Consider the following 25,861-nt stretch of genomic DNA (forward strand, 5'->3'; position numbering starts at 1 on the left):
ATGCCAGTCCAGCAGCCTGAGAGAAGTGAGGGGGATTGGAACCACCCCTGGGTGTCTTCCCTGGGGGCACTGGTGCCTGGCTCCTTGCTTCAGAAGTGGCTCCAAGGGGCTGGGTGGGAAGCAGGAGGCCATTAGGACCCAGAAGCTCGTGGAGCATCTTGCTCTGCCGGCTGCCTCTCACTGCTCACTGCAGTGGTTCAGGCTTCAGCAGCCTTGGAGAAGCATCAGCTGAGAGGAGCTATCACATGGGAGCCGGGAGCTGCTCAGCAAAGGTAGGAGTTGCCGACTAGGCCAGGAATGGGGGCCAGTCCGATGGCCTGATGGTGAGTGCTCAGGTACTCTGCAGGAGGGTAGCTCTGTGTCCCAGGGACCAGCCCACCCAGCCCACCCTACCTTATGGTGGGCAGTTTTGTCAAGGGATGGGCTCCCAGGTATCTCAAAGGCAGTACTGGGGTGTGGGCATGTCTGAAGCCTAGAGATGGGGGTTGATCTCCTGCCAGCGGGAGTACCCACATCCCACGGGCAGACAGGGTTCCCCATCTGTCTTGCTCCATGTCATAGAGATGGGTACCCCACATCCTAGGAGTGGGTCCCTTGATATCTACGCTCATGGGCAACTCTGTGTCCTGGGCGTGGGCAACTCTGCTGGGGAGAGGTGTGGTAGCCCCCTGGAAATCTCCCCTGGCTTACGAGGGGGCATGCTCTTGTCTGAAGAAAGGCTGGGCTCGGGTTCTTGAGGTGGAAGCTCTGTATTTGGGAAACAGGTGCATGCGAATCCCAACGACACCTCTGTGGCCTTGGGCTCAGCACTTATGCACATCTTGCATCCTGAAACAAGGATATTTGTAACTTGACCATGCCCTTGCTGGGAGACCAGACTTTAGCCCCTGTGGTGGCAAAGCCTGCCAGGTACTGAGAGGTGCTGGAGGTGAGGGAGGGCTTGCTGGAAGGAAGCAGTGGGAAGACGAGAGCATGTGAAAAGGCATGATGATGTGAGCTAGGGGTGGAGTGAGGCTCTCTGGGCTTCCCCTCTGACACCGTCATGCACAACCCTCTCATCCCCAACGCCGCCCCCCCCCCATCAGTGAGAAGGGTGCTGGGGAGCAGGAATGTTGGTCCATCTGTTAGGAGGTAAATTGGAATCCTGGTATTTAGGAGTCAATGTGGAGATACCGGCAAGGCCGAGGGGGCTATGGAAACGAGAAACGTCCAATACCTTCTTGCCTAGGGCTCCATCATGGCTGCACAGAACCCCCTCCATCTCCACGTGGATACCATGTCTGCTTCCCTCAGTCTGGGACCCTGGGTGCACCTTGCTGGCAGACTCTTGATGTCCATGCAGACACGGAGGCCTATCCTTCAACTCCCAGGGCCTCAGAGCCACATCTTCTGGGCCCCACTCCCAGGTGGAAGGGACGAAGAAGTCACGGCCTGGAGAGTAAGGGGCAAGGACACCTCCCCTAGCGTTGCTCTCTGCATTTTTTTCTGTCAGACTGTCTTGTGAGAAGCTGATGTCTCCACTTTTGAGCCCTCTCTTCACCTTCTCTGTAGACCCTGAGCCTATGTGGCCATTTTAATTGTGAAACGAGCTTTCTGTTATCCCCGGGGAAAGGCATCTCTCTAGGCAATTGTCCAAAGTTAGGGCTGCCCCAAGTCCAGGAGCCCAGGTTACCCTTTCCAAAGCAGAGTCCCCTGGCTGGCACATAGTTGATCTACTGAGTGTATTTGGGAGTATGTACTCAGAGGCAGGGATTTAACAGATAAGTTTGAGTTTGATATAATTGACAAAGTTATATTGAGTACTTATTGCATGCATTAGTGCAAGGTTGGTGGTAATGCCAAAACCCAAGGGTGCTTGTAAGGCTGTAACTACGGAGAGGGAATGGGGCCTGTCTGCCTTACATGGTCCACTTCATTAGAGTCAGAGAAATGATGTGTGTTGTTTTTTTTTTAAGTTTATTTATTTTGAGAGAGAGAGAGAGAGGGAGGGAGGGAGAGAATCCCAAGCAGGCTCTGCACCATCAGTGCAGAGCCTGATGCAGGGCTCGAAATTACAAACCACGAGATCATGCCCTGAGCCGAAGTCACAACTGAGCCACCCAGATGCCCCACGATGGGTTTTTTAATTGAGCAACCACAAGGCCCTTTATAGCCCAGGAACTCACAGAGTCATTAAGTGTTGTCAGATATGGGAATCTTGGTGGTCGTCCAGTTCAACCTTCCCATTTTACGGATGAAGAAACTGTGATCCATGGAACTTGTGACTTGTCTACAGACAGCCCATCAGACTTGGCATGTCCATAGTTTGCCTCTAATTTGCATACCTTCACACATTATACTGAGAGACTGTAAGAATAGGATATGGAAATGAAAATAATTTATAATTGCATTATTATTTCAATTATATGCAAACTTAATATGGATAACGAGACACATAAAACATTTGATCTGCCCTTTGATCAGGAGAAATGAGGGACGCTGAAACCCCAGACTTCGTCCTCTCCCAATTTCCTTCAGTTGCCTTCTCTGCTTTATGCTCCCCTATTTCCATGATAACAGTGACCTACCCTCTCTCACCCCTGTGCCCCTCTTAAACACCTACTCTTCCCTCCTTACTCTGGATTCTGCTAACAGTCCAGGACCAGGAGGACTCTGGGCCAGGGATCTGCTCCAGTGATCAGAGACCTGGGACCTGGGGAGTGTGAGGTTGGGAGCATTTCCTCTCCCATCTGCAGGGGCACAGTGGCCTTGAGAAGCTAATGAGTGGGTGAGGAAGGGCAGCTGTCAAGTGACTTACCCCTTCTGGCTTGGGGGGCAGTGAAGGCTGGATGAGCTGACATCCCAGCTTCCTTCCAGCTGGGACATTTTGTTTTCACTGTTCCTTTTCAACACTCCCCAAATGGCAACTCTGTGTCTTGGGGGGTGGTGATGTCACAGGAGACTAAAGCAAGGTCCTTCCCCCTTTCAGGTGATCTCTTCCAAATGGGAGCCCCAGAACACTGACAGACATTTTTAGAGATGGTTCAAGTTCAACAACTATTCATCGAATGCCTACTGCGTTCCAGCCGCTGTGGGGGGCACTGTCTGGTGGGTAGAGTACTGGCCCTGGAGCCCGAGCACTTGGGCTGCGGGTACACACGCAGACCTTGCCACTTTTGGTAAGTTATTTCCCCTCTCTAGGCCTGTTTCATCAATTGCAAAATGGGGATAAGAATAACATCTACCTCATAGGTTGTGTGAGGATTAAAATGAGTTTAAAATTTTTTTTTTTCAACGTTTATTTATTTTTGGGACAGAGAGAGACAGAGCATGAACGGGGGAGGGGCAGAGAGAGAGGGAGACACAGAATCGGAAACAGGCTCCAGGCTCTGAGCCATCAGCCCAGAGCCCGACGCGGGGCTCGAACTCACGGACCGCGAGATCGTGACCTGGCTGAAGTCGGACGCTTAACCGACTGCGCCACCCAGGCGCCCCAAAATGAGTTTATTTACGTACAGTGCTTAAAACAGGGTTTGGCATGTGGAAAGCACCATGTAAATGTTATGCTTATTGGTAGTATTGTTATGAAGTCTCACCGGACCCTCCAAACACAGTTGTGAAGTAGATATTATTCTCTTCATTTTACAGATGTCTTTGTGAGGAAACTGAAGTTCACAAGAGTGACAGAGTTAGCAATTCCCAGACCTGAAACTGGAAACCAGATCCTGTGTCCCTTCTACTCCCCAACAGCTCCTGCCATTTGGAGAGTCAAGAAATCGGGAAATTTACATAAGCAACTTTGAAACTGGGGCACTATCCTGGAGCTCAGCGGGACCCCGGGAGAGGGAGAAAGAGGATTTAGAATCTCTGGATAACAATCCCTGAGAGGGGAGAAGGGTATGGAGAACAGAGGAAAGGAAAAGAAACAAGGAGCCCGAGACCACTCAGAAGGTGGAGTGTTGAGTGAGTGAGGCTCCAGCATCTCTCACATCTCCTGCTTCTTCGATGTCACCAAGGTGGACCAGAGCCACCACCTTCCAGAAAGGAGAGATGAGCTTCTGAGCCCTCCGTTCCCTATGCACAGTCTGACCTGGGAGGCTGGCGGTAAGAGCCTGTCCAGGAGGCTCCAGCAGGAGGCGCCCTCCCCCCCTATCCCCACACACCAAATTGGGAAGCCTGGGCCTGGGCTGGCCATCCCAGGGTCACTGGACTAGGATGGGGGATGGGCCTGTGACGGGAGGTGCCCTGGGTGTCCTCTTCCGGCCCCATGGAGTCCTCTCCCATCCCCCAGTCATCAGGGAACTCTTCCACTCTGGGGAGGGTCCCTCAAACGCCAGGTCCCTCTACTGCCAGTGGGGTCCCAGAGGTGGGGCTGCGGGACGTGGCCTCAGAATCTGTGGCCCTCTTCTTCATGCTCCTGCTGGACTTGATCGCTGTGGCTGGCAACGCCGCTGTGATGGCTGTTATCGCCAAGACACCTGCCCTCCGAAAATTCGTCTTCGTCTTCCACCTGTGCCTGGTGGACCTGTTGGCCGCCCTGACCCTCATGCCCCTGGCCATGCTCTCCAGCTCTGCCCTCTTTGACCATGACCTCTTTGGGGAGGTCGCCTGCCGCCTCTACTTGTTCCTGAGCATATGCTTCGTAAGCCTGGCCATTCTCTCGGTGTCGGCCATCAACGTGGAGCGCTACTATTACGTTGTCCACCCCATGCGCTACGAGGTGCGCATGACGCTGGGGCTGGTGGCCTCTGTGCTGGTGGGTGTGTGGGTGAAAGCCTTGGCCATGGCTTCTGTGCCAGTGTTGGGAAGGGTCTCCCGGGAGGAGGGAGCGCCCAGCACCCCCCCAGGCTGCTCACTCCAATGGAGCCACAGTGCCTACTGCCAGCTTTTCGTGGTGGTCTTTGCTGCCCTTTACTTTTTGTTGCCTCTGCTCCTTATCCTTGTGGTTTACTGCAGCATGTTCCGAGTAGCTCGAGTGGCTGCCATGCAGCACGGACCGCTGCCCACGTGGATGGAGACGCCCCGGCAACGCTCCGAGTCTCTCAGCAGCCGCTCCACCATGGTCACCAGCTCGGGGGCTCCCCAGACCACTCCGCACCGGACGTTCGGGGGAGGGAAGGCTGCCGTGGTCCTCCTAGCTGTGGGGGGACAGTTCCTGCTCTGTTGGTTGCCCTACTTTTCTTTCCACCTCTACGTGGCCCTGAGTGCTCAGCCCATTTCGACCGGGCAGGTGGAGAACGTGGTGACCTGGATCGGCTACTTCTGCTTCACTTCCAACCCTTTCTTCTATGGATGTCTCAACCGGCAGATCCGGGGCGAGCTCAGCAAGCAGTTTGTCTGCTTCTTCAAGCCGGCTCCGGAGGAGGAGCTGAGGCTACCTAGCCGGGAGGGCTCCATTGAGGAGAACTTCCTGCAGTTCCTTCAGGGTACTGGCTGTCCCTCCGAGTCCTGGGTTTCCCGACCCGTACCCAGCCCCAAGCAGGAGCCACCTGCCGTTGACTTTCGAATTCCAGGCCAGATAGCTGAGGAGACCTCCGAGTTCCTGGAGCAACAACTCACCAGCGACATCATCATGTCGGACAGCTACCTCCGGCCCGCCCCCTCACCTCGACTGGAATCCTGATGGGCTTCTGGACACTTGGAGGGAGATGGGGCTGGGGCCATTGACGACTGAAGGAACATCTTGTGGGATCACCTTTTCCCAGCTAGCAGGGGCTGGGGCTGGGGTCTCTGCACACAGCTTTTGCTTAGCTTTTTCTGGGTCAGGAACAATGCCAACAGGATGGACGTGTGGCAAAAGCCTTGGACATGGCTCTGATCCTTGACTACTGGGGGAGGGAACCTGGTGAGATGGTAATGAGAATAAACGGTCACCAAGGTGAGATAATGCCTTTCAACCAGTGAACTTTCCAAGCCTTGGGAAGCAGGGAAACTCTCTAAGGGTAGGAGTTGGAGGGTATAGAGCAGCAGGCCAGGTTTGGAGTTAAACTGGGGGTCCTTTAGGATATTTCATCTTTCAGTGCAATTGTCCAGGGCAGTAACTGCACTCAGGCAAGGTAAGAAAATGATCTTTGTCTTCTCCTTTCCTTGCTAGGTTTAAGAAGAACGAAATAAAGTACAGCCAAATGTTTCCATTTGAGTTAATGGCTCTTTTTCTAGTTTTAGACCTGAGGGCCAGCTGGATTTATTCCTTTCCTGAGTTTGGCCAGAAGCAAGGGGGAAATAGCAGCCAGGGTACAGAGAGTAGAAGGCAGGAAAGCTGACTGCAGCTCTCTCCCACCCTCGAGGAAGAGCCCTTCTGTTCTATTCTTCTGTCGCTCTACTTCACATGGGAGATCAAGCTTGGGGCTTGATCTCAGCAAAGGCAAGGATATGACAGGATGGCTCTTTCTCCTCATTTTTTTAGAATGAAGAAGTGGAAAGATTGGGAGTTGGATGGCTGAAGGTGGGGGTTAGCATTTGAATGGCTAAGATGGTTGGATACAGAGAGTCCAGATAATCACCTTGACCAATAAAACTGTAAATCTTTTTTTTTTTTTTTTTTCCCTTTCTAGGATTGGCCTCCCTGATCTCTCTCCTCATGGCAGTGACCCACCTCCAGCCCCCTGGACAATCGGGTACAAGAGACTAAGGTTGGGAATGGGAAGGGTGGGGTTTCCATGGTCCATTAAATGCCTCCCTTCTCCCATTCATCGCTCTCAAAATTAGCTTCAGTGACAAAAGACTTAAATCTCTCTCCTACCCGAAGCCCTGGGTTGGAGAGAGGGCACAAGAGTTGGGTTCAGCTGTTTACTGATTGAGACTATAGGAACTTGTTGGTTGGTATTGGTGGTGGTATTTTCAAGCAGGGGGAATAGTTGAAAATTGGACAGGACACTCATCTGGGACTACCTGTCCATCCACTTCCCTCTGTTGAATCAAATAACACTAAAGGATTGAGGCAGGACCAGAGGGTGGTTTGATCTGTATTTAACAAATTCTTGACTCATTGAACATTAAAGGGTAAGATGGGCTGGTGGGAGTGGGCCCTTTGAATGGCCAATAAATAATTTTTATTATAAAAAGTTATACTGATATCAACATTTCCTATTTTAGTCCAATTCAGTACATAATAGTTGAATACCCAGTATTCTCTGGGACCCACACAGAGTCACTGCCTTTGAGGAGTTCATAGTCTAATTTGATCAGGCACCTTGTATTTTTACAGAGCATTTATATCTGGTAAAACACTAAAGAATGTTGGAGAAATATACTAAAGAACACATTGCAGTTCAGTCCACTGCAGCAAGATACTTACATGGAAACTTCCTGTGGGCTGTGGAAAGTGTGAGGGTTGTAAATGAAACCCCAGTTGAGGAAAATAATTTACTTACTGAGACTGAGCAAATCTCCCTTTAGATCTAGGAAAATTTACAGGTTTCTGTCTTCCTACCACCAGATTTACTCTAGTCTAGGACCCATTACACTGAGGAAATCCCTTAGATAGTATATATACCAAGGAGAATCTTTTGTGACTGAAAAATAAGTTCTCCTCGCTTTCCTCCCTTTTAAGATAAACCTGTTAAGGGAGGAACCTCATTCCTAGATAACAGGAAAAAACCTCTTCAAACATCATTGATCAGCTAGTAGGCCCTAAGCATTGCCAGCAGGTGGCAGTGTGAGTCCAATGGAAACAGGAAAGGTGTGCGTTGGGGAGGGGGGCTGTGGGGAGAGGGAATGGGGACAGGGGAGGACATTAAACATTGCCTGGCAGCCATTTTGTTAATTTATTTTTCCTTTTCCTTTGACTTTGCCCTCCAACCCTTCCTTCAAATATATCAAAAAAGAATTTTAAGTGCAAGGATATCTCTAATTCAGGCTGAAATCTCCTGACACTGTGATCTCACTGGCATTTATTACAGAATTTGACACATGCTGGTTCATTTGCCATTTATTTTTCCCTGCTTGAGTGGATCATGAAGGAAACAAATATTTCTCTTCTATTATGCTGAGAATTCTCCCAACAATTTCTGCCATGACCACCTTCCAGTTGTTTTCTAGTTACCAGGATCGCTTGGTAAAGTTGGCTATGTAATCCTTGACTGTGCAAGCTGTTCCTGGACCAAATTTGACTTCTCTAGTCAGCTCAAGAATCAACAGGTTGAGACAACTTTCCTGTCAGTTACTTTTCCTGCACCCCAGTGGCGTTGGGGTAACCCTCAAGCCTAGATGAAAACCTTGTGTCATCAGGTCTCCCCAAGTAACATCTTATAGTGGCATGGTAGAAAAGGGGTGAGTTTGGAGGCAGACATCTACTTACTCACTGTGTGACCTTGGGAAAGATGCTTAATTTCTCTGAGCCTATTTCTTCATCTGTAAAATGGGGGTAACATTACCTACCTCACAGGGTTGTTGTGAGGATTAAAAGAGATGACCATGTGGAAGCACCTAGCCATACCTGGCAAATAGGTACTCAATAAATATTGGTTTTTCTTCCCTTTCCTCTTGCCCTATTCCCCATAAGTATTGATTATGAGAAAGCCATCCCTTTTATTCTAACAGTCATTTGGGAATGAGTAGGAGGCTTTTTAAACTTTGAAGAACCTGCATTACTAAATTATAGTGGATGAAGTTGTTTATTGTGGCTCTCAGGAAATCCCCCCAGTTAATGAATCATCACCACAGAGAGCTTTCTGTTGGGGCCTTATTTTCTAAGGTTTAAATTCTATTAAGGAAATAGTTTTTAATCCCAGGGGAAAGTTTGGGGGACTACGAGAGTTTTCGTCTCTAGAATGTATGATGAGAGTATTTGTGCAGCTATTTGGTAGTAAGGGTGAGTTAGGACCACTTTCACGGTAGTACCCAGAATTAGGAGTGAAAGGGCTGAGTCTCCAGCTTTTGCAGTGGATTTATTTTCAGGTGATGAGAGAGCTGAGAAACAAATCTACTAGAACTTCCCTTTTTGTGTGATACTTCAACGGGAAATTTTAGTAGGAGTTTCGCAGGATGCACTGGTTTGTTTCGGGGTGTGGGACTGAGGCTAACTGATTTTGGTAGAAGTCCGAAGCCCCTTAACGCAGGATCATCTATCGGCACTAAAACTGGCTTTTATTGGAGAAAGGCGGCATGGAAATTTTTTGGAGGAACTACACGCTTACCTTTCAGGTAACAGAGTATCTTGGCGATTTCAAGTGGCCTTTTGCCAACATAGTCGCTTGGCAACTCGTAGCTAACGGCACAAGGACCAAGGCACATTTTGAGAGCAGGAAGCGGTGGGCCAAAGGAGGGCAGAAAGGGATCGCTAAGGTCCCAGGCACGGTCAGTCTTACAGACCTCAGATTTGAAGCGTGGCCGGGCCCCAGGCTCTGCAGTTTGTTCTCATCCCGTAGATCGGGCTGAGACAACCCTGGCAGAGAAAGTTTCCTACACTTGGGAAGGGGCTCCGGGTCTCCATAGCCAGAGATCAAAGGGGCTTTCCGACCAGTGAGAAATCCCCAGCAGAAATTCCGGCGCGGGCTGTGGCCTCTTAATTTGGGACCCTCCCCCACCTCCAATCCAAAGCCTGCTGTGTGACCTCAGGAGGGTGCCACGAACGGGAGAAGCCAGTCCCTGGTTTTCCTCCATTTATCCAAATAAGGCAGCCGAAAAGGAGAAGAGGCACTAAGGTCGAGCGGCGTAACAGAAGCTCGAGCAGACCTGGCTACTCCGCGGAAACGCCGCTCTGCCTCACCGGCCCTCTCCCCGTACTTCCGCTTTTCGTTGCTCCTCCTCTACCCCAGCTGGACAGGTTTGAGCAGTAACCGTCGCGGGGCGTTTCCGGAAGTGTCGTAAACGCCGGATATCCGGTTCCTTCGGGCGCTCAGGGAGCTGACGGAGAGGGCCGCCGCCCAGCAGTAGACGCTGTCTCAGCGAGCCGAGTCGCGGTTTCCGCGGTGTGTGAGTGAGCCCGGGCTCTGTCCCCTCTCCCGCCGCCGCCATGGGCTGCACGTTGAGCGCCGAGGACAAGGCGGCGGTGGAGCGGAGCAAGATGATCGACCGCAACTTGCGGGAGGACGGGGAGAAAGCGGCCAAAGAAGTGAAGCTGCTGCTACTCGGTGAGGGGCTGAGGGCGGAGCTGGCAGGGTGAACGGGAGGGCCTAGGCACTCAGGAGCCCTGAGGAGGGTCGGGCCCAGTCGGCGGAAAGGACCCCGAAGGGATCTGGAGGCGTGACGGCCGTGGGGCGGGGTGTTCGTTGGTGGCTGAAGCTCTGGAGGGCGTGATGAGGGGAGGGGGTGGGGTTTGGAGTTGTAGGAATTAAGCTGGAGGGAGGGTGTGACTCCGTGCTGGAATTGCGTTTACTGAAGAGAGCTTGGGAGTGTGGGGCAGTGGGACATTGAGGCCCATGTTAGGAATATGGGAAAGGCTCATAAAGGAAGAGCTGGTATTAGGGAAGGTTTTGCAGAGGGTTAGGGTGTGTTCATAGCAAAGAAGACGGGATAGAGTTTGTTGGGGTTGTAGAATGGCTTATGAGTTTGGAGCGTGGTGATAACTTACTTTGACAGGATGTAGTTGGGATGCTTGAATGATTAATGTAAATAAAGGGGCAGGGACAGAGTGGTCACATAAGGGCCCTGTCATTTATTAGCGAGTGGACATTTTGAACTGTTGGTAGGGTGAAGGAACCCTGGATTATCCTGGAACCTGAAGATGTGTGGTTGAGATAAAATTGTAAGTTCTCAGATATAAAAGAAAAGAGCTTGGGTACAGAGGCTGTCTATACTTTTCCACCTTTTTCTATCATTTTTACTCCCTTAAGGTTTTATAACTCTTTCCTTTGTTATTATAAAGGGGGGAGGTGGTGTGAGCTGAGGAAATTTAAGGACTGGCTTGTTTGAGGTTTGTGGCAAAAGATACAGCGGACAAAAGATTACATACTTGGGAGCTGCTGAATAGTTGCTAGGGGTGACTGCAGTGGGAATGGAGTTATCTTAGGATAAATTATGGAATTGGACACAGTATAAAAGCTGTGACAAACTTCTGGTGAACTTTTTAATCTTTTTTGGTTTCTTTAAACTAAAAATACTGGCTTCAGAAAATTACTGTTTATTTTACCCGACATTCATTTTGAGCAGTTTTTAGGTACAGTCAGATGCATTTTGCTCCACACGATTAGTTTAAACATTTTGGAGACTGGCTTTTAGAGACTCAGTAAGTCATAGACCCTGGTATTAGCTTACTGATAAGTTAAGCCACGATTCCTTTACTATTAGTATTTTCTACAATTCTTTTAGAGAAGAGTAAGTAGGGGTATTGGTTTCTGTAAGCAAAAGAACTTTTTAAAACAATTGGTTTTTGAGGAAAATGAGTCGCTTTAGGAGAATTGCCAGATTTTCAGGGTGTAAAGCTCCAGAGGGCAGAATGCACCACCATAACCCAAGGCATATTTTGTATTCCAGGATGTGCTGGGTGCCCATGCTAGTCTCTTGATGTTAATGTATCTAGTGGTTTGTAGATTGCAGACGACTGGGAACAGCTCTTTGGATCTAGGGGGAAAGTTATGCATTGGAGCTTGAGCTTTTTTTGGTTTCAATATCTGACCTTTCATAACATGTGAATTCGAATTGTAGTTCTAGACTGCCACTCTCTATAGAACAGGTATCTTTTGTGGATGAGCATGGTCCATGGCATATAGTAGGTGCTCCTTAAATATTTGCTATTAACTAGCATGAACCAGCTAATGTTGGACATGGCTCTTTGGGCTTTTTTAGACACTTAATATAAACCATTATACCCAAGGCATTAATGTTGTCTGTATTGATTGATTGGTTATGAAATTAAAGGTGTCTTTATAAGTTTTGATTTACATTGGCCATCAGAGATCCCCTTAGGACATTAGCCTAGTGTAATACAGTTGTAAACTGTGAGGCTTTCTTCCAAATGGCAGGATTTGGCAGGCAGAATTTAGGCAAGCAAATGTCTGGAAAAATCTTTGTTCAGAACTTTATAAATAGTGCATTTAATTAAAAACAACATTAAATACATGATGACTTAGGGACTTCAAAAGCAGGAAGTAAAAAATCAAAGTACTAAAACATTTGCTTTTAATTTTTATCAATTTCATTGTTTTAAGTAAGATTTTTTTATATTCTTGAGCAAGTTAAATCAACAAATTCAAATAGGTTGCAGACACAGATGCTCTTGCTTGAACCATATCATTATGAGCAGAAGTTAAAGTTTTCCCTTCTTTTCTGTAAGCAGAATGCACTCATCACAGTATGCAGATACCTTTTTTTTTCCTTTTTCTGTAGAATACCTCTTTTGATGTAGTCATTTTTACTTCATCACTGTGAAACTGTCAAACTTAATCTAAGTTGAGATATATTTACTTTTGTTTCTCCTGGCATGTAATATGTGTTCATTAAATATTACTGTATTTTCTATCTGGAGGAATGTAGTTTAGTATAGTGATTAACAACCAGGGCTATGAAGTCAAACTGTTTCAATTTTTTTTTTTTTTCAACGTTTATTTATTTTTGGGACAGAGAGAGACAGAGCATGAACAGGGGAGGGGCAGAGAGAGAGGGAGACACAGAATCGGAAACAGGCTCCAGGCTCTGAGCCATCAGCCCAGAGCCTGACGCGGGGCTCGAACTCCCGGACCACGAGATCGTGACCTGGCTGAAGTCGGACGCTTAACCGACTGCGCCACCCAGGCGCCCCAAACTGTTTCAAATTCTAGTTCCCATTTACTAATTGTAAGGAAGTTACTTACTCAGTTTCTCTGCCTCTGTTTCCTCATCTGTAAGATGGAGAAAATAGAGCTACTTCATACTGCTATGAGCATTAAATATGATAATAATGTGAAGTGAAACACAGCCTGGCACATAGGATTAGCTCAATGAATATTAGCTATTATTTATTTAAAAAAATTTTTTTAGAGGAGTGTGAGTGCGGAAGAGGGGCAGTGGGAGAGAGAGAGTCTCAAGAGAGCTCCATGCTCAGCCTGGAGCCCAACGTGGGGCTGGATCCCTTAAACTGAGATCATGACCTGAGCCGAAATCAAGAGTTAGACACTAAACCAACTGAGCCACCCAGGCACCCCTAGCTATTATTGTTATTATTAAATCAAAAAGAATGTTACAGATTATAGGTACTATAGAAATTCAAATTAAGAACCTGGTGTGGGCCAAATTAGTAATACTTCAATGGAAGAATTATACTTCAATGGAAGGAATACTTGAATGTTAAAATTTTTTTATTACCTTTGATTTGAATTTCCTTTAGGTGTGTTATTGGGAAGATCTTGATAATGCCAAATTAATCATAATATTCTGTGGAAAGACAAATTATATTATGCAAAGCTTCCCAACCAGAGTGCAGTGCATAGGATGGCATATAAGTGTGCTGTTTGTAAATTTTTTTATAGTTTTGAAACTTTAAGTCATTTTCATAACTTAAAAATTTCACAACAGTTGAAATGATATTGGAACATTTTTAGTATGATTCCTTCTGTAAACTTTGGAAACACGGCACATGAAAATATTTTATTATGCCAATTAGTGTTTAATATCATCTGTAATACTTGGCATTTTATTTTTCATGTCATAAGTGTTTGATCTAAGGAAAATATATATTATTTTCACCAAGCTCCACCAGTTTACCTTAGTAAGCCTTACAAATACAATTTTTAGTGTGTGCCATCATGTGACAAAAGTTGGGAAGCATTAGTGTAAGAATGGGTAAGAGCACTGCTTACAGAGTCACAGAGAACTGAATTCAATTCCCACTTTCATTTCCTAGTTGTGAGACCCAGAGCATATAAGTTAACTATATGAATCTTATTTTTCACATATATAAAGTGGGGATGATGATGCCTGTTTCATAATATGCACTAAGGTAATGTATGTAAAATCCTTAGCAAGCAAGTATTCGATATTGGTAACTTCTGTTTTTTATGGTAATGTCTGTGAAAGCTTATCATTTTAAAATGCTACTTTTTTCAGGGCTGTTTCAGACAGTTAATTTGATTTTTTCAAGTACTATGTTTTCGGAGGTCTTCAAGGAATTTTAATAAATAACACTCTTGTGGTAAAAGAAATTAAATATTATCATTTAGTTTTGTAAGTTATTGTTTAGTTTTGTGTTATCTTTAGATTTATATTTCTTGATATAAAGAAAGATTTACATTTACATCAAGATCCCTTAGCGGATCTTGAGAAAATAGTTTTATACAAAACGAGATTAATGCTTTGTTCTTTAGGATTTTGCTGGGGGTGGTATGGCAAAAATTAAGTTGCATGCAGAGGATTGGAATCATCTGATTCACTTAAATCTTATACAATTTATTCACATTTAAATACCTGCATTTACTGGCTGAATATGCTTATTATTGAAAGTAGTGTTTTTTGATGATTAGAGAGTTATAATACTGAACTTTTCCTTTAATTTAGCTTACACTAGCTTCTTAATTTGAATTTCCATAGTACCTATAATCTGTAGCATTCATTTTGCTTTAATAATAACAGTAATACTTTCATAGTTTCATTAGATTCTCATAGGATGATATTCTTTATAATGTTTGCCATTTTTTTGGCCTAAGATTCATAGACCGTTATTTCATTTCTTGTGAGGATGCATCTTGTGTCAGTACAAAAAGAAAAAAAAAAAAGAAGAAGAAGAAACTGGCATAAAAAATAAAAAGTCCCATTTCGAAAATAGGTTAGTTTTTTATAAGCACTTTTTTGTGTCTCTTGTGTCTTTTATTTAAATGCATTTATCACTTCTTCAGCCTGAAATTATGGTCCTTTTCAGGAGTTACAATATTGTAATCTTCCCTATGTATGCTAATTCTCAAGTAAGTACAGAGATAACCTTAGAGTAGGGTCTTAGTACTTAATAGATTTGACAAGGCATGTAACCTTTGAATCATTGCTGCAACTGTCCATGCTGTCTTCTTATGTTTAGTTTAGTTTTATTTTATTGGAGAATGGGGCTTGTCAGGGAAAGTAGAGAGGAAAAGATATTTTAAGTACTCAGGAACTAGAAGATTAGCAGTAAAGTCCAAAAAATAGAAATATGGGTCTCATAAGAAGTGTATAGAGCAGGAGACACTAAATTGGTTCAGATAACTGAAGTTTGTTTCAAAACTTGTTTTCTAGTCAGCAGAATGTAATAGACTAGCACTAATAAAAGACAGTTCTTTGAACTGGTAACTGAGTTCATAAATAGATGATCCCATGTAGTGTAGGGTTAAAGAACAAAGATACTGAAAATTGGGGATTCATCCTAATCTTTGAGCTTCATTTTACTTTTTCTGTACAATGAGGTCCAATCTTAGGGGTTTCTTGTCTGTGATATTAATATTATCGGCCAGATAAAATATTTTAGTGAGTTATAAGGAGGGCTGTTTTTGTTGTTATTTCTCTTATTCTTGAGTTTGACTGAAATTAGTTTAATGTGGGGCGCCTGGGTGGCGCAGTCGGTTAAGCGTCCGACTTCAGCCAGGTCACGATCTCGCGGTCCGTGAGTTCGAGCCCCGCGTCGGGCTCTGGGCTGATGGCTCAGAGCCTGGAGCCTGTTTCCGATTCTGTGTCTCCCTCTCTCTCTGCCCCTCCCCCGTTCATGCTCTGTCTCTCTCTGTCCCAAAAACAAATAAACGTTGAAAAAAAAATTTAAAAAAAAAAAAAAAAAAAAAAAAAAAAAGAAATTAGTTTAATGTAATAAAGCTGTTTAGGAAGACATAAATTCATAAAGTGCCCATAATGTAAATTTTCAAGAGAATATTAGGAAAAGCGTTGTAGTGATTGATTTCCCCTCCAGTTTTAATTGTCTTCATTTTGGTAAAATTCTTTTTCAGTGTTTAGCAAGTTAGAGTTATCTTTAAGCCTTTATCTACCTGGGCTATCCTGTTACCTGCTTAGCAGTCGTCTGTATCATGTCTGTAATTCAAGCTGCTTGAACTGTATAACATTGTGTTAGGATCACTGTTTAATTGTCCCAGTTTTTATACAGTGCTCTATGTAAGGGAACTATCCTATTTTCATGTCTTACTACTATTAAGTTGTAACAGAAATGAATATATCTGATATGAACCAAAACAAGAAGGACCAAAAAGACCAAATTTGTTTTGACTTGTATATGACTAATGGCCTTGTTGATCTTAGAAACAAGCTTCAGAAGGGTATAGTCTTTACACATGGATTTCTTTTGATTTTCAAGTTAGACTTGGAAGATACTTAAAAGTTTAATAGATTTGTTCAGGGCTAGTAGAGACGTTCGTGTGTTCATTGTTCCGTTACTATTTTGCTGTTTTGGGCCTCTTTTTGTCACCAAGTCTAATTCACAAATGGGTAAATATTTTTAATATTAATACAAAAAGACTGAGTTTTTTGGATGATGTTAGTGTTTTATATCTTGAAAAAGTTTTGTTGCTTAACTTTGAAGTAGATACTATTCAAAAATTTTTTTAGTTGCTCATATAAATCTACAGCTATACAGTCAGGTGTCTCACCATGATTAAAACATACACTCTTACATTTAAATTGTGCTTGTATCTCCTACTTTTATTTATGTGGCCTGCTGTTAACACTTATTACTCTTGTGATATAGGGACCATTTAAATCAGACTTTTTTTTAATGTTTATTTTTGAGAGAGAGAGAGTGCGACAGAGTGAGCAGGGGAGGGTCAGAGAGAGAGAGAGGGAGACAGAGCATCTGAAGCAGGCTTTGCGCTGATAGGGGGCTTGAACTCATGAATGTGGGGCTCAAAGTCACAGACCGGGAGAACGTGATATGAACTGAAGACAGCCGCTTAAGCGACTGAGCCACCCAGGTACCCCTAAACCAGACTTCTTTAAAATTAATTAGCAAGGTAGTTTGATTCTTGTTATCTTCTAATTTCCTGTATTGGTTGGATATAAAATTTTTTTTTTAATGTTTATTTATTTTTGAGAGAGAGAGAGGGAGAGGGAGAGAGAATGAGTGGAGTAGGGGCAGAGAGAGACAGAGACACAGAATCCGAAGCAGGTTCCAGGCTCTGAGCTATCAGCACAGAGCCCAACATGGGGCTCAAACCCACAAGCCATGAGATCATGACCTGAGCCAAAGTCAGACGCCTAACTAACTGAACCACCCAGGTGCCCCAGTGGTTGGATTTTAAAATTAAATAGTATTCCATTGAATTCTAAGAACTTACTATGTTACACTATGTTTGGATTTCTGTTGTAGTCATATATTGGTATCTCTAGTTTTTATATTTTTTTGTTAAATAGATAGTGTCGTATGGAAATGAATTTTGCCCAGGCTCTTGGAAATTATGTTTTACAGATTACTGTAAATTACAGAAGGATTGTTTTAAAGTGACACACTTTTGATAGAACATTTCCCCCTCTATTTCCTGAAGTTAGAACATCGGAATCATTAACTTCAAAACAAGGTTCTGTTTGATGTAATAATATAATCACTATCATGATTTTTATAGATAATGTAGTTCTGATGTATGTGTTAGGATAGTACAGTCTTAAACTTTCCATGGAAGTTATTTCAATGTTGAGTTATGTACTTTTGAAATTAAACACTGAATTACTTCAGTTTAAAAATACCAATCTCTTAGACCATTTTTCAGCATTACTAAATCACGTATTTTGGTTCATATCAGGTTGTTAAAAACTAATGTCCTTCCCCTCTCTGCTTCTGAGAAGTATATTTCTCATCCTTTTATTTTTTTTATTGTGGTTATAACTAAAATCCACATTCACATTCTCATTAATATTTGTACTTTTTTGGATTTTTCTAGACTACTTAAAAGTTTTTTTAATAAACTTTTTATTTTGGAATAATGTCACATTTTATTTAAAAAAATTTTTTTTGTTTATTTTTGAGAGAGAGAGAGAGAGAGGGAGAGAGGGAGGGACAGAGAGAGAACGAGACACAGAATCTGAAGCAGGCTCCAGGCTCTGAGCTGTCAGCACAGAGCCTGATGCGGGGCTTGAACTCACAGACTGCGAGATCATGACCTGAACTGAAGAAAACTGCTTAACCGATTGAGCCACCCAGATGCCCCGGAATAATGTCACATTTATAGGAAAGTTGCAGAGATAGTACCTAGAGTTCTTGTATACTCTTTACCTGGTTCCTGTTAATATTGACATCTTAGATAGCTGTGGTATGTTGGTCAACAATGTATAATATTGGTGCACAATAGTGCATAGTATTGGTGCATTAACGTTAACTACATAATTATTTAGATTACATCAGTTTTTCCACTCATGTTCTTTTTCTGCTCCAGGATCTAATCTAGGACACTGCATTGCGTTTAGTCAAGGCTGCTTTTTATTGAACTTTTTGGTTTTTAGTGTTGCACTATCCAGAGGAGGCTCATTTATGAGCTTATTTATGATTAGGTATCTGAGATCATCTTTTATGTGCACAGGTACTTTTTTAGCCTGGAGATAAATGAGAAATAGAACTCTTAAGCAGCTAAAGTTGTAGAGATATACAAGTAAACCATGGTAATATATGTGGAATGTGGTTACAGAGGGAGTAACCAATTTTGGGAGGAGGAGAAAGAAACATGCCAGGGAAGTCTTCCTAGAGGAGGCGACATTTGAGGTGGACCTTGAAGAATAAATAGGAACTCTTAAGACAAAGACTAGAGGGAAGTGCATCCACACAGAGGGACTAGTATATACAAAGGCTCAGAAACATGAGTGAGCAACTAGTTAGATTTGCCTGGGATGAAGGGTTGGTATAGGAGGAATGTGGGAGAAAAAGCTGGAAAGGTGTGCAAGGGCTTTGGAGAGGTTGATTCTAAATTTTAGTAGCTGTCTTTTAAGCCATATTTTTATTTTATAGAGGTGAATATAGATATAATTTGGAGGTAAATCATCTAGGGACTTTGCATTCTCCTCCCTCTTAGCTGCCTTTTTTGCCATTCCACTGCTATTCATGCTGTAGCAAAAGGTTAGTAAAAGTAAATATGTATATGAACTCCACACTTCTGAGTTTTGACTTTCAGTATTGGTGAACATTTATGTGGTAGAGGAAATTGGAATTGTAGGCATCTTTGTGACCTGACAACTCAGTTTATAGTATTTTACTGTTTGTGAATTAAAAAAAATTTTTTAAATATTTATTTTTGAGAGAGACAGAGCGTGAGCAGGGGAGGGGCAGAGAGAGAAGGAGACACAGAATCTGAAGCAGGCTTCAGGCTCTGAGCTGTCAGCACAGAGCCGATTGGGGCTCAAACCCATGAACCATGAGATCATGACCTGAGCCGAAGTCAGACACTTAACCAACTGAGCTACCCAGGCACCCCTCTGTTTGTGAATTTTTTAGATGTGGCATTTATATTTGATTAAATAGACGTGTAGAAAAGTGCTGTATGTGCCATCAATGTTTAGGAGACTTAAGTAGGGATCTGATTCTAACGTTTTTAAATGTAAAATTTTTAAATGTAAAATGTGGGTTTTGATGAATGGATGTGATATTCCAGTTAACTTTGGAGGACATCACTATATATAAAAAGTTTTTTGTATGGGTTAAAAATGAGTATTTTACATTTCTATCTCACAAGAAAAGTTTTGAGGCAGAGCTAGAAAGAAATACACCTTTGCAAAAATAGTTTTCAATCATGTCAGATATACATACCATATAATTTAGCATCAGTACTAAAATGATAATTTTTGCTCTGCTTTGAAATTTTTTTTAATGTTTTTATTTATTTTTTTGAAGGAGAGAGAGAGACAGAGCATGAGTGGGGGAGGAGCAGAGAGAGAGGGAGACATAGAATTTGAAGCAGGCTCCAGGCTCTAAACCGTCAGCACAGAGCCCAATGCGGGGCTTGAACTCACGAACTGTGAGATCATGACCTGAGCTGAAGTCAGACGCCCAACCAACTGAGACACCCAGGCGCCCCTGTTGCTCTGCTTTTAAAGAAATAAAAGGAAATTTACTCACCAGGTCCAAAATCAGAACATTGAGGCAGTCATGATAATCCTCCCCTCCTTGCTTACAAATAACTGCTCCCTTAAGCATTCTTTTTATATTCCACAAAAGTGTAGAAGAAACCCCACTTCTCCCTCTTGATTGGCCAGCTGCCCAAAGGGGACACATGATGTTTAGCAACACTCAAGTTACCATTTTCCTATTCTAAAGTGACTGAGCTGCCTCTTTTTTTTTCCCCCCCTCATTAATCTAGGATTTTACACATTATGATCTTATAGTTTAGGATGACTTTTTTCTGTATCCTCTAGTGCAGATTCCTCAGATAATCTCATTGGTCCTACTCATCTTTTGGAGCTAGGTCACACAGGGTGTAGGCCATTTGTCAGCCTGTGACTGGGTGATTCCTGTGTCAGGTATTTACTCCTGATCCAATCACAGATTGGGGAGTGGCTTAGGTCTTGTAGGCAGTTGCCCACTGAGGAAGCTAGGTGGGGATGTCTCTAGGGGATATAGGCAGGCATATATTCTGAAATTATGTCTACTATGTCAGTTTAGTTTTATCAGAAACTTCTTAAATGTGCTTTAAGCCTTTTTGGTTGTGGGTACGTGATTGCTTCCTAGAAAAATCTTTTTCACAGACAAGACCCATTATCTCTGTCCCAGTCACAACTTACTGTCATCTCTTACCTTTAAGATATTCATTCATCCATTCACTGAACAAATATTTGAGTACTCACTATGTTTCATGCGCTCTTTTAGATGTTGGGACACAGGATGTTCAGGACATATTCATAGCAGTTTATTTCACTGAAGCGGATGGTGGGTGCAAGGGTGCTGGGGTAGAATTTGAGAGTAAGGCTTAGAGGGGAATAAGAAGAATAGAAGCCTTGTGGGTGAGTCCAGATTTATTGTCAGGTATACTTGTGGGGTGAGAGTTGAAGGCCTAGCCAGGCATGGGTGTAGGGCTGAGTAAAGATAGCAAAGGAATGGAAATCTTCTGTTAACTGCCCACATTGAAAATTCCATCCATTGCAGCTGGCATTTACAAAATGTGATTAGGCAACTACTGAATCTCACAGAAACTCAAGCCATTCATCCCACAGCTATTATGTGCCTACTCTGTCCTAGATGGGGTGGGGGAGTAGAAACACAAAAAGAAGGAAGGCACTGTTTTGTGCTTTCTAGGAGTGTGCTTTTGAGTTTAGGACTAATGGAGTCCTAAACAGGTTCAAACCCAAGTAATTACAGTAGTTTGACCAAATATTAGTGTTATGGTGTTTGACACTAAGCTGTAGGACCAGGTTGAGCGTCGTTGCGTGCCCTTAAGGGAGAAGTACACAGATGTGGAAGGGTTTTCAGATCCTACTAGAAAGAGTTTCATTACCATTTTAATCAAAATCAAGAAAACCAATTAGCAGTTTATGAAAAGCAAGGAGATTAGGAGTTGGAAAGACAAGCAAATAATTTTTTTTAGAGTAGACAGACTTGGCTAGAGATAATGAGGTGAAGTGGCTTAGAATGATAGTTTGGGACTTAGTTTTGGAAATTAACCTCTGGGACTCATGCCGAAAGGGTAGAATCTGTGTCAGCCATCAGAGTGGGAGTAGTAACTCCGTGGAGAGGGAATGGAGACGGCTTCAGCAGAGAGCTGTAGTTTGAATTGAGTAGGTTTTCAAGGGTGTTCATATGTAGAGGCATGGCTTGCTTGGAGGGACAGGGGGCTGGGTGAAGTGATTATTCTGATATTTTAGGCTATGGAAACTTACTAATTTCATAAGAAAAATAGATCTAACTTTTCCATGAGACCACACATTCCTTTTTTTGTATTTGAAGTCTCTGTGTCCACCAGTTCCAGGCACATTTGAGAGAATGTTTGTTTAAAAAAAAAAAAAAAGAATGAATAACAATCTTTATTTGCTACATAATGTTTTTCCCGTCTGTAATTCTGCTAACCTTTTCTTTTACTGATTCGGGAGCAACTGGTTTTTGTATTAAGTATGGTACTTCGAAAAGCATTTTGAACGAATGTCATTTTTAACTTTAATCTGAATTTTCATTTTGTTAGTTACTTATGCCTGTTAATAAAAAGAAATCAATGGGAGCAGTAGATAAGTTTATTATTAGAAACAGCATGGACTGCTGCTGTGATCTTTAGTTAGAGGTACTCATATTTTTTTGTTTTTGTTTTTGTTTTTTGTTTGTGTTTTTTTTTAAGAAAAGCAATGTAACTTGAATTGCTAACTTGAATGTTCTGTTAGTTTGAGCCTGTGTAATTATAGAATACCCTGAAACACAAATATAGAAGGTTGGCTGCAGATAACTCTTACTTCTTTACATTGCTGCACTCTTTAATTCTTTGTACTTTTTGTCCAGTCTTGAGCAGGAGTGGGTGATTGGAGAGCATGCTGATCACTGTATTATGGCAGCTATTTTGAATGGTTGGGTTAAATAGGAAGATGTGGATCTGTGGTTTGATCTGAAGCCTCTGTGTGTCAGAAGTAGAGTTTTAATCTACTTTTAGCATTATAATAATTGTAATCATAGAATGTTAGAGTGCAATCTAGGCCAAAGCCCTTCACATTTTATGTATAAGGAGACAGACAGGCATTGTGAAGTTAGGTGACTTGTCCAAGGTCACACAGCTAGTCATTGTAGAGCTAGCACTAAAATCTGCTTTTCCACTGAATTTATTACGACATGGTATCATTGACTAAAAAAATCTTTTTAAGTGAAGTTAGAAAAATCAAATATATTTTCTGATCAGGCTTTCAGCCTATTGTGGGTGGGAGGCTGTCTATGCATGATCTAGTCATATGCTCCCATGTGTCTGGAAGGGGTGGAAGGGAGGGCATGGGTGGGCTGTAGAAAGACCAAGAAGAGTATCTTGGTTTAGCACTGGCTAGAAGATTGTCTAAAAATAGTGCCATATTGGGACTTAGCTATGCAGACCTCTAGAAAGGGGGCTATGCCCTACTTAAAATGCTGAACTTTTAGGAGTTCAAGATTTCTCCACAAAGGAAAAAGGAAAAGGAGATGTTTGGGTTGCTGTTGGAATAACTGCTAGTACCCATGATAGTGGTACAAAAACCTTTGAGGAACGTTCAAAGAAAAGCTGTAAGAAGTGCAGATGGGTGAGAAGTGTGGGAGGAGAGGTAGTTAGGAGTATCTAAGGGCTGAAAATATATTTAAAGAAGAGAGTGTTTTTGTTCCTCATGGTAGGGTGGAGAAAATGATTAATGCTTTGACACAGTTTGCTGTGGCATTTAGGCTCTAAGTTTCGGTTGTAGTGTGAAAATCCAGCCTCCATCTAGGGTTTTATTATTGTGAAATAGCTGCTAAGTAGTTATACCATTTCTGCTGGATTTTGAACCAACATACACTATCTAGGGAGTTTTTATTAAATTAAACTTTTGGGGACTTAATATTACTTGGTAGTATTCAAAACAGTGAAAACAGCATTCACGAATAATAGCTGGTTAACATTTATTGAATGCCTACTATGTACCAGGTACTGTTCTGAACATCTCCTATTGACCCTTGTTTTACAGATAAGGAAATTCATTGTGCCTGAAGGCACAGGAGTATAAAAAAGCATAATATACTCATGTACCTTGCTTGGACTGGCTGTAAGATTTCTTTTAGTCAAAATGAAAGAAGAAAGAGAAGATATCGGGTGACTGTGTTTTTGAATATCAACCATCTTTTAGGGTTAATTTCTTTAAAAATTTTTTTAAGTTTATTTTGAGAGAGATTGAGAGTGGGGGAAGGACAGAGGGAGAGGGAGAGGGAGAGGGAGAGGGAGAGAGAGAGAGAGAGAGAGAGAGAAAGAATCCCAAGCAGGTCCTGTGCTGCCAGCGCAGAGCCTGATGTGGGGCCTGAACCCACAAACTTTGAGATCATGACCTGAGCCAAAGTCAGATACCCAACTGACTGAGCCACCCAGGTGCCCTAGGGTTAATTAATTTTTTAAAATCAGTGCGTATGTAAGTTGAATGTATTTGCTCATGATAATTATTTACTTATATTAGCACTTCACTGGCCTTTAAAAGTTTTGCAAAGACATTGTCACTGTCTCTCATTTTTCATGCCCATAATTTATGTTATGGGAAGAAATAGGGGGAACATGTGATGGTGTCTCCTCACCAGGAGCTCCTTAAGAATGAAATGTGGGATGTATTTAGGTAAATATAATGATTTTATGGTAGAGTATATACTGGTGAATTGTTTTTCATCTGACCTTGTTCTATTTGATTGTTTATAAGATTTTCTAAATTAATTCTACTCCTTTATCCTCTGCAGATTGTCTTCCTTTTATTGTATAAGACCATCTAATTTGGCTCCTTTTCTCCTTTTTCTCTCAAAAATCTCCATACTTCCCTCCCCTCCCCTCCCCAATCCTTTCTTCCTCTTTATAGGAGATGTTCTTTAGATACATACTGTTTTAAGGATGAGTCTTCTAAGTCGAAATGATTCCATTCCCTCCTGACTTTTCTCCCCTCTGTATCCTATACCTTGACCGTTACCATCCCTCCTGCCTACAGAGTCTTCTTTACTTTCTCCCTCTCCAAGCTATAGGTTGTATCTTTGCAGTTCCTTTGTATCTATTCCATTCTTTGTTTCCTTAATATTTTTATTGTGGTAGATTGAAGATGGGAAAATGAATATCTGCTTAAATTTGTGAATTCTTTTTAAGTTTATTTATTTTGAGGGACAGAGAGAGAGAGAGAACGAGAAGGGGACAGAGGATCCAAAGTGGGCTCTGTTCTGACAGTAGAGAGCCTGATGTGGGGCTTGAACTCATGAACCATGAGATTGTGACCGAGCCGAAGTGAACTGCTTAACCGTCTGAGCCACCCAGGCGCTCCAAATTTGTGATGAGTTTTAAAGGAAGATAGATTTAAAAAAAAAAAAAAAAAAAGTGAATAAAATTAGGAAAGTTCCAAACATCATGTAATATGTATTGGGGGAGGGAGATGAGACATGGGAAGCAGTTTTGGGAAGGCCTAAGAGCAAGATGTTATTAGAGAGGAAACTTACTACCAAAGCAATGGAACACAAGAGGATTGAGGAAAAAATTAAGAGTTCAGACCTAATAAGAAAGGGTTATAGAAAATGTTAGAAGAATTTAGAGAGTTATTAGTGCCATTTGGAAATGATAAGAAAGAGGGGCTTTGAGCTAGAAGTTTGAGAAATTTCAGCAGTAACATAATAGTAAACACTGTCAGGCTCAGCCCTGTGAGGAGTAGAAAGGATTCATTTGAGAAATGCATAAGAAGAGAGATTTTGTTACAGCTTGATGTAAGGAGAGAAGAGTGAGTGGGTTCCAGATGATTCTTAGATTTCGTACTTGGAAGACAGGTAAGATGGTGGCACTTTTCTTGCTGATCTAGAAGCTGAATGGTCAAAGACTTTTGGTATAAAGCAATTCATTCTTTGCACAAAATGCCCTGGAACACCCAATAAAATACATCCTCTGTTTAGTTCTGTGGTCAGTAAGAGGTGCCTTTAAGAGGTGGAACTGGATGCCTAGTAAAAGCTTGGGTGAATATATGTAGTGTGATAGTAAAGAGAAGGACAAACTGACATTTTATCAGGGAACCTTGGAAACATGAGAAGCAGGGCAACATACTTTTTTAAAATCGTCACCTTCAGGGGCGCGTGGATTCAGTCGGTTAAGCGTCTCTTTGTTTCGGCTCAGGTCATGGTCTCAGGGTTTGTGAGTTCAAGCCCCCCATTGGGCTCTGTGCTAGCAGTGCAGAGTTGGCTTGGGATTCTCTCTCTCCTCTCTCTCTGCCTCTCCCCTACTTGTGCTGTCTCTGTCTCTCTCAAAAATAAAATAAAGCTTTAAAAAATAAATAAAATCACCACCTTCATAGGGTGGAACTTAATGAAATGGGTAGAAATTGGTTCTGAGAATAATAGACTCATTGATTATTTCATTCAGTCCAACATAAATGATAGAAATCCTGCTTTCAATAT

The 25,861-nt window shown here is 42.8% G+C and overlaps 2 protein-coding genes and 1 long non-coding RNA gene across 4 annotated transcripts in view; all 3 read left to right on the forward strand.

The window, feature by feature from the left end:
• The first annotated feature begins 218 nt into the window (after nucleotides 1-218).
• On the forward strand, nucleotides 219-3,795 carry LOC115520015. Of its 2 annotated transcripts, none has more exons than XR_003970667.1 (3): nucleotides 219-272; nucleotides 2,969-3,158; nucleotides 3,628-3,795. It is a non-coding gene; the product is annotated as an uncharacterized LOC115520015 (long non-coding RNA). The 2 variants fall into 2 exon arrangements; XR_003970668.1 differs by having other exon boundaries at nucleotides 265-323.
• Nucleotides 3,796-3,887: 92 nt separating this feature from the next.
• GPR61 (G protein-coupled receptor 61) lies at nucleotides 3,888-7,408 on the forward strand. The gene is made up of 2 exons (XM_030323953.1): nucleotides 3,888-5,857; nucleotides 6,534-7,408. The coding sequence occupies exon 1, from the start codon at nucleotides 4,247-4,249 to the stop codon at nucleotides 5,600-5,602; it is 1,356 nt and encodes a 451-aa protein (XP_030179813.1). The 5' UTR covers nucleotides 3,888-4,246; the 3' UTR covers nucleotides 5,603-5,857; nucleotides 6,534-7,408.
• A 2,395-nt stretch (nucleotides 7,409-9,803) lies between these two features.
• GNAI3 (G protein subunit alpha i3) overlaps nucleotides 9,804-25,861 on the forward strand; it is a 40,913-nt gene continuing 24,855 nt past the window's right edge. Inside the window, exon 1 of the mRNA XM_030323954.2 lies at nucleotides 9,804-10,052. Within this exon, the coding sequence (XP_030179814.1) occupies nucleotides 9,935-10,052 (118 nt within the window). The 5' untranslated portion in view covers nucleotides 9,804-9,934. The remainder of the gene's footprint in view (nucleotides 10,053-25,861) is intronic.

This window comes from Lynx canadensis, chromosome C1 (assembly GCF_007474595.2).
Source record: "Lynx canadensis isolate LIC74 chromosome C1, mLynCan4.pri.v2, whole genome shotgun sequence".
Taxonomy (NCBI): domain Eukaryota; kingdom Metazoa; phylum Chordata; class Mammalia; order Carnivora; family Felidae; genus Lynx; species Lynx canadensis.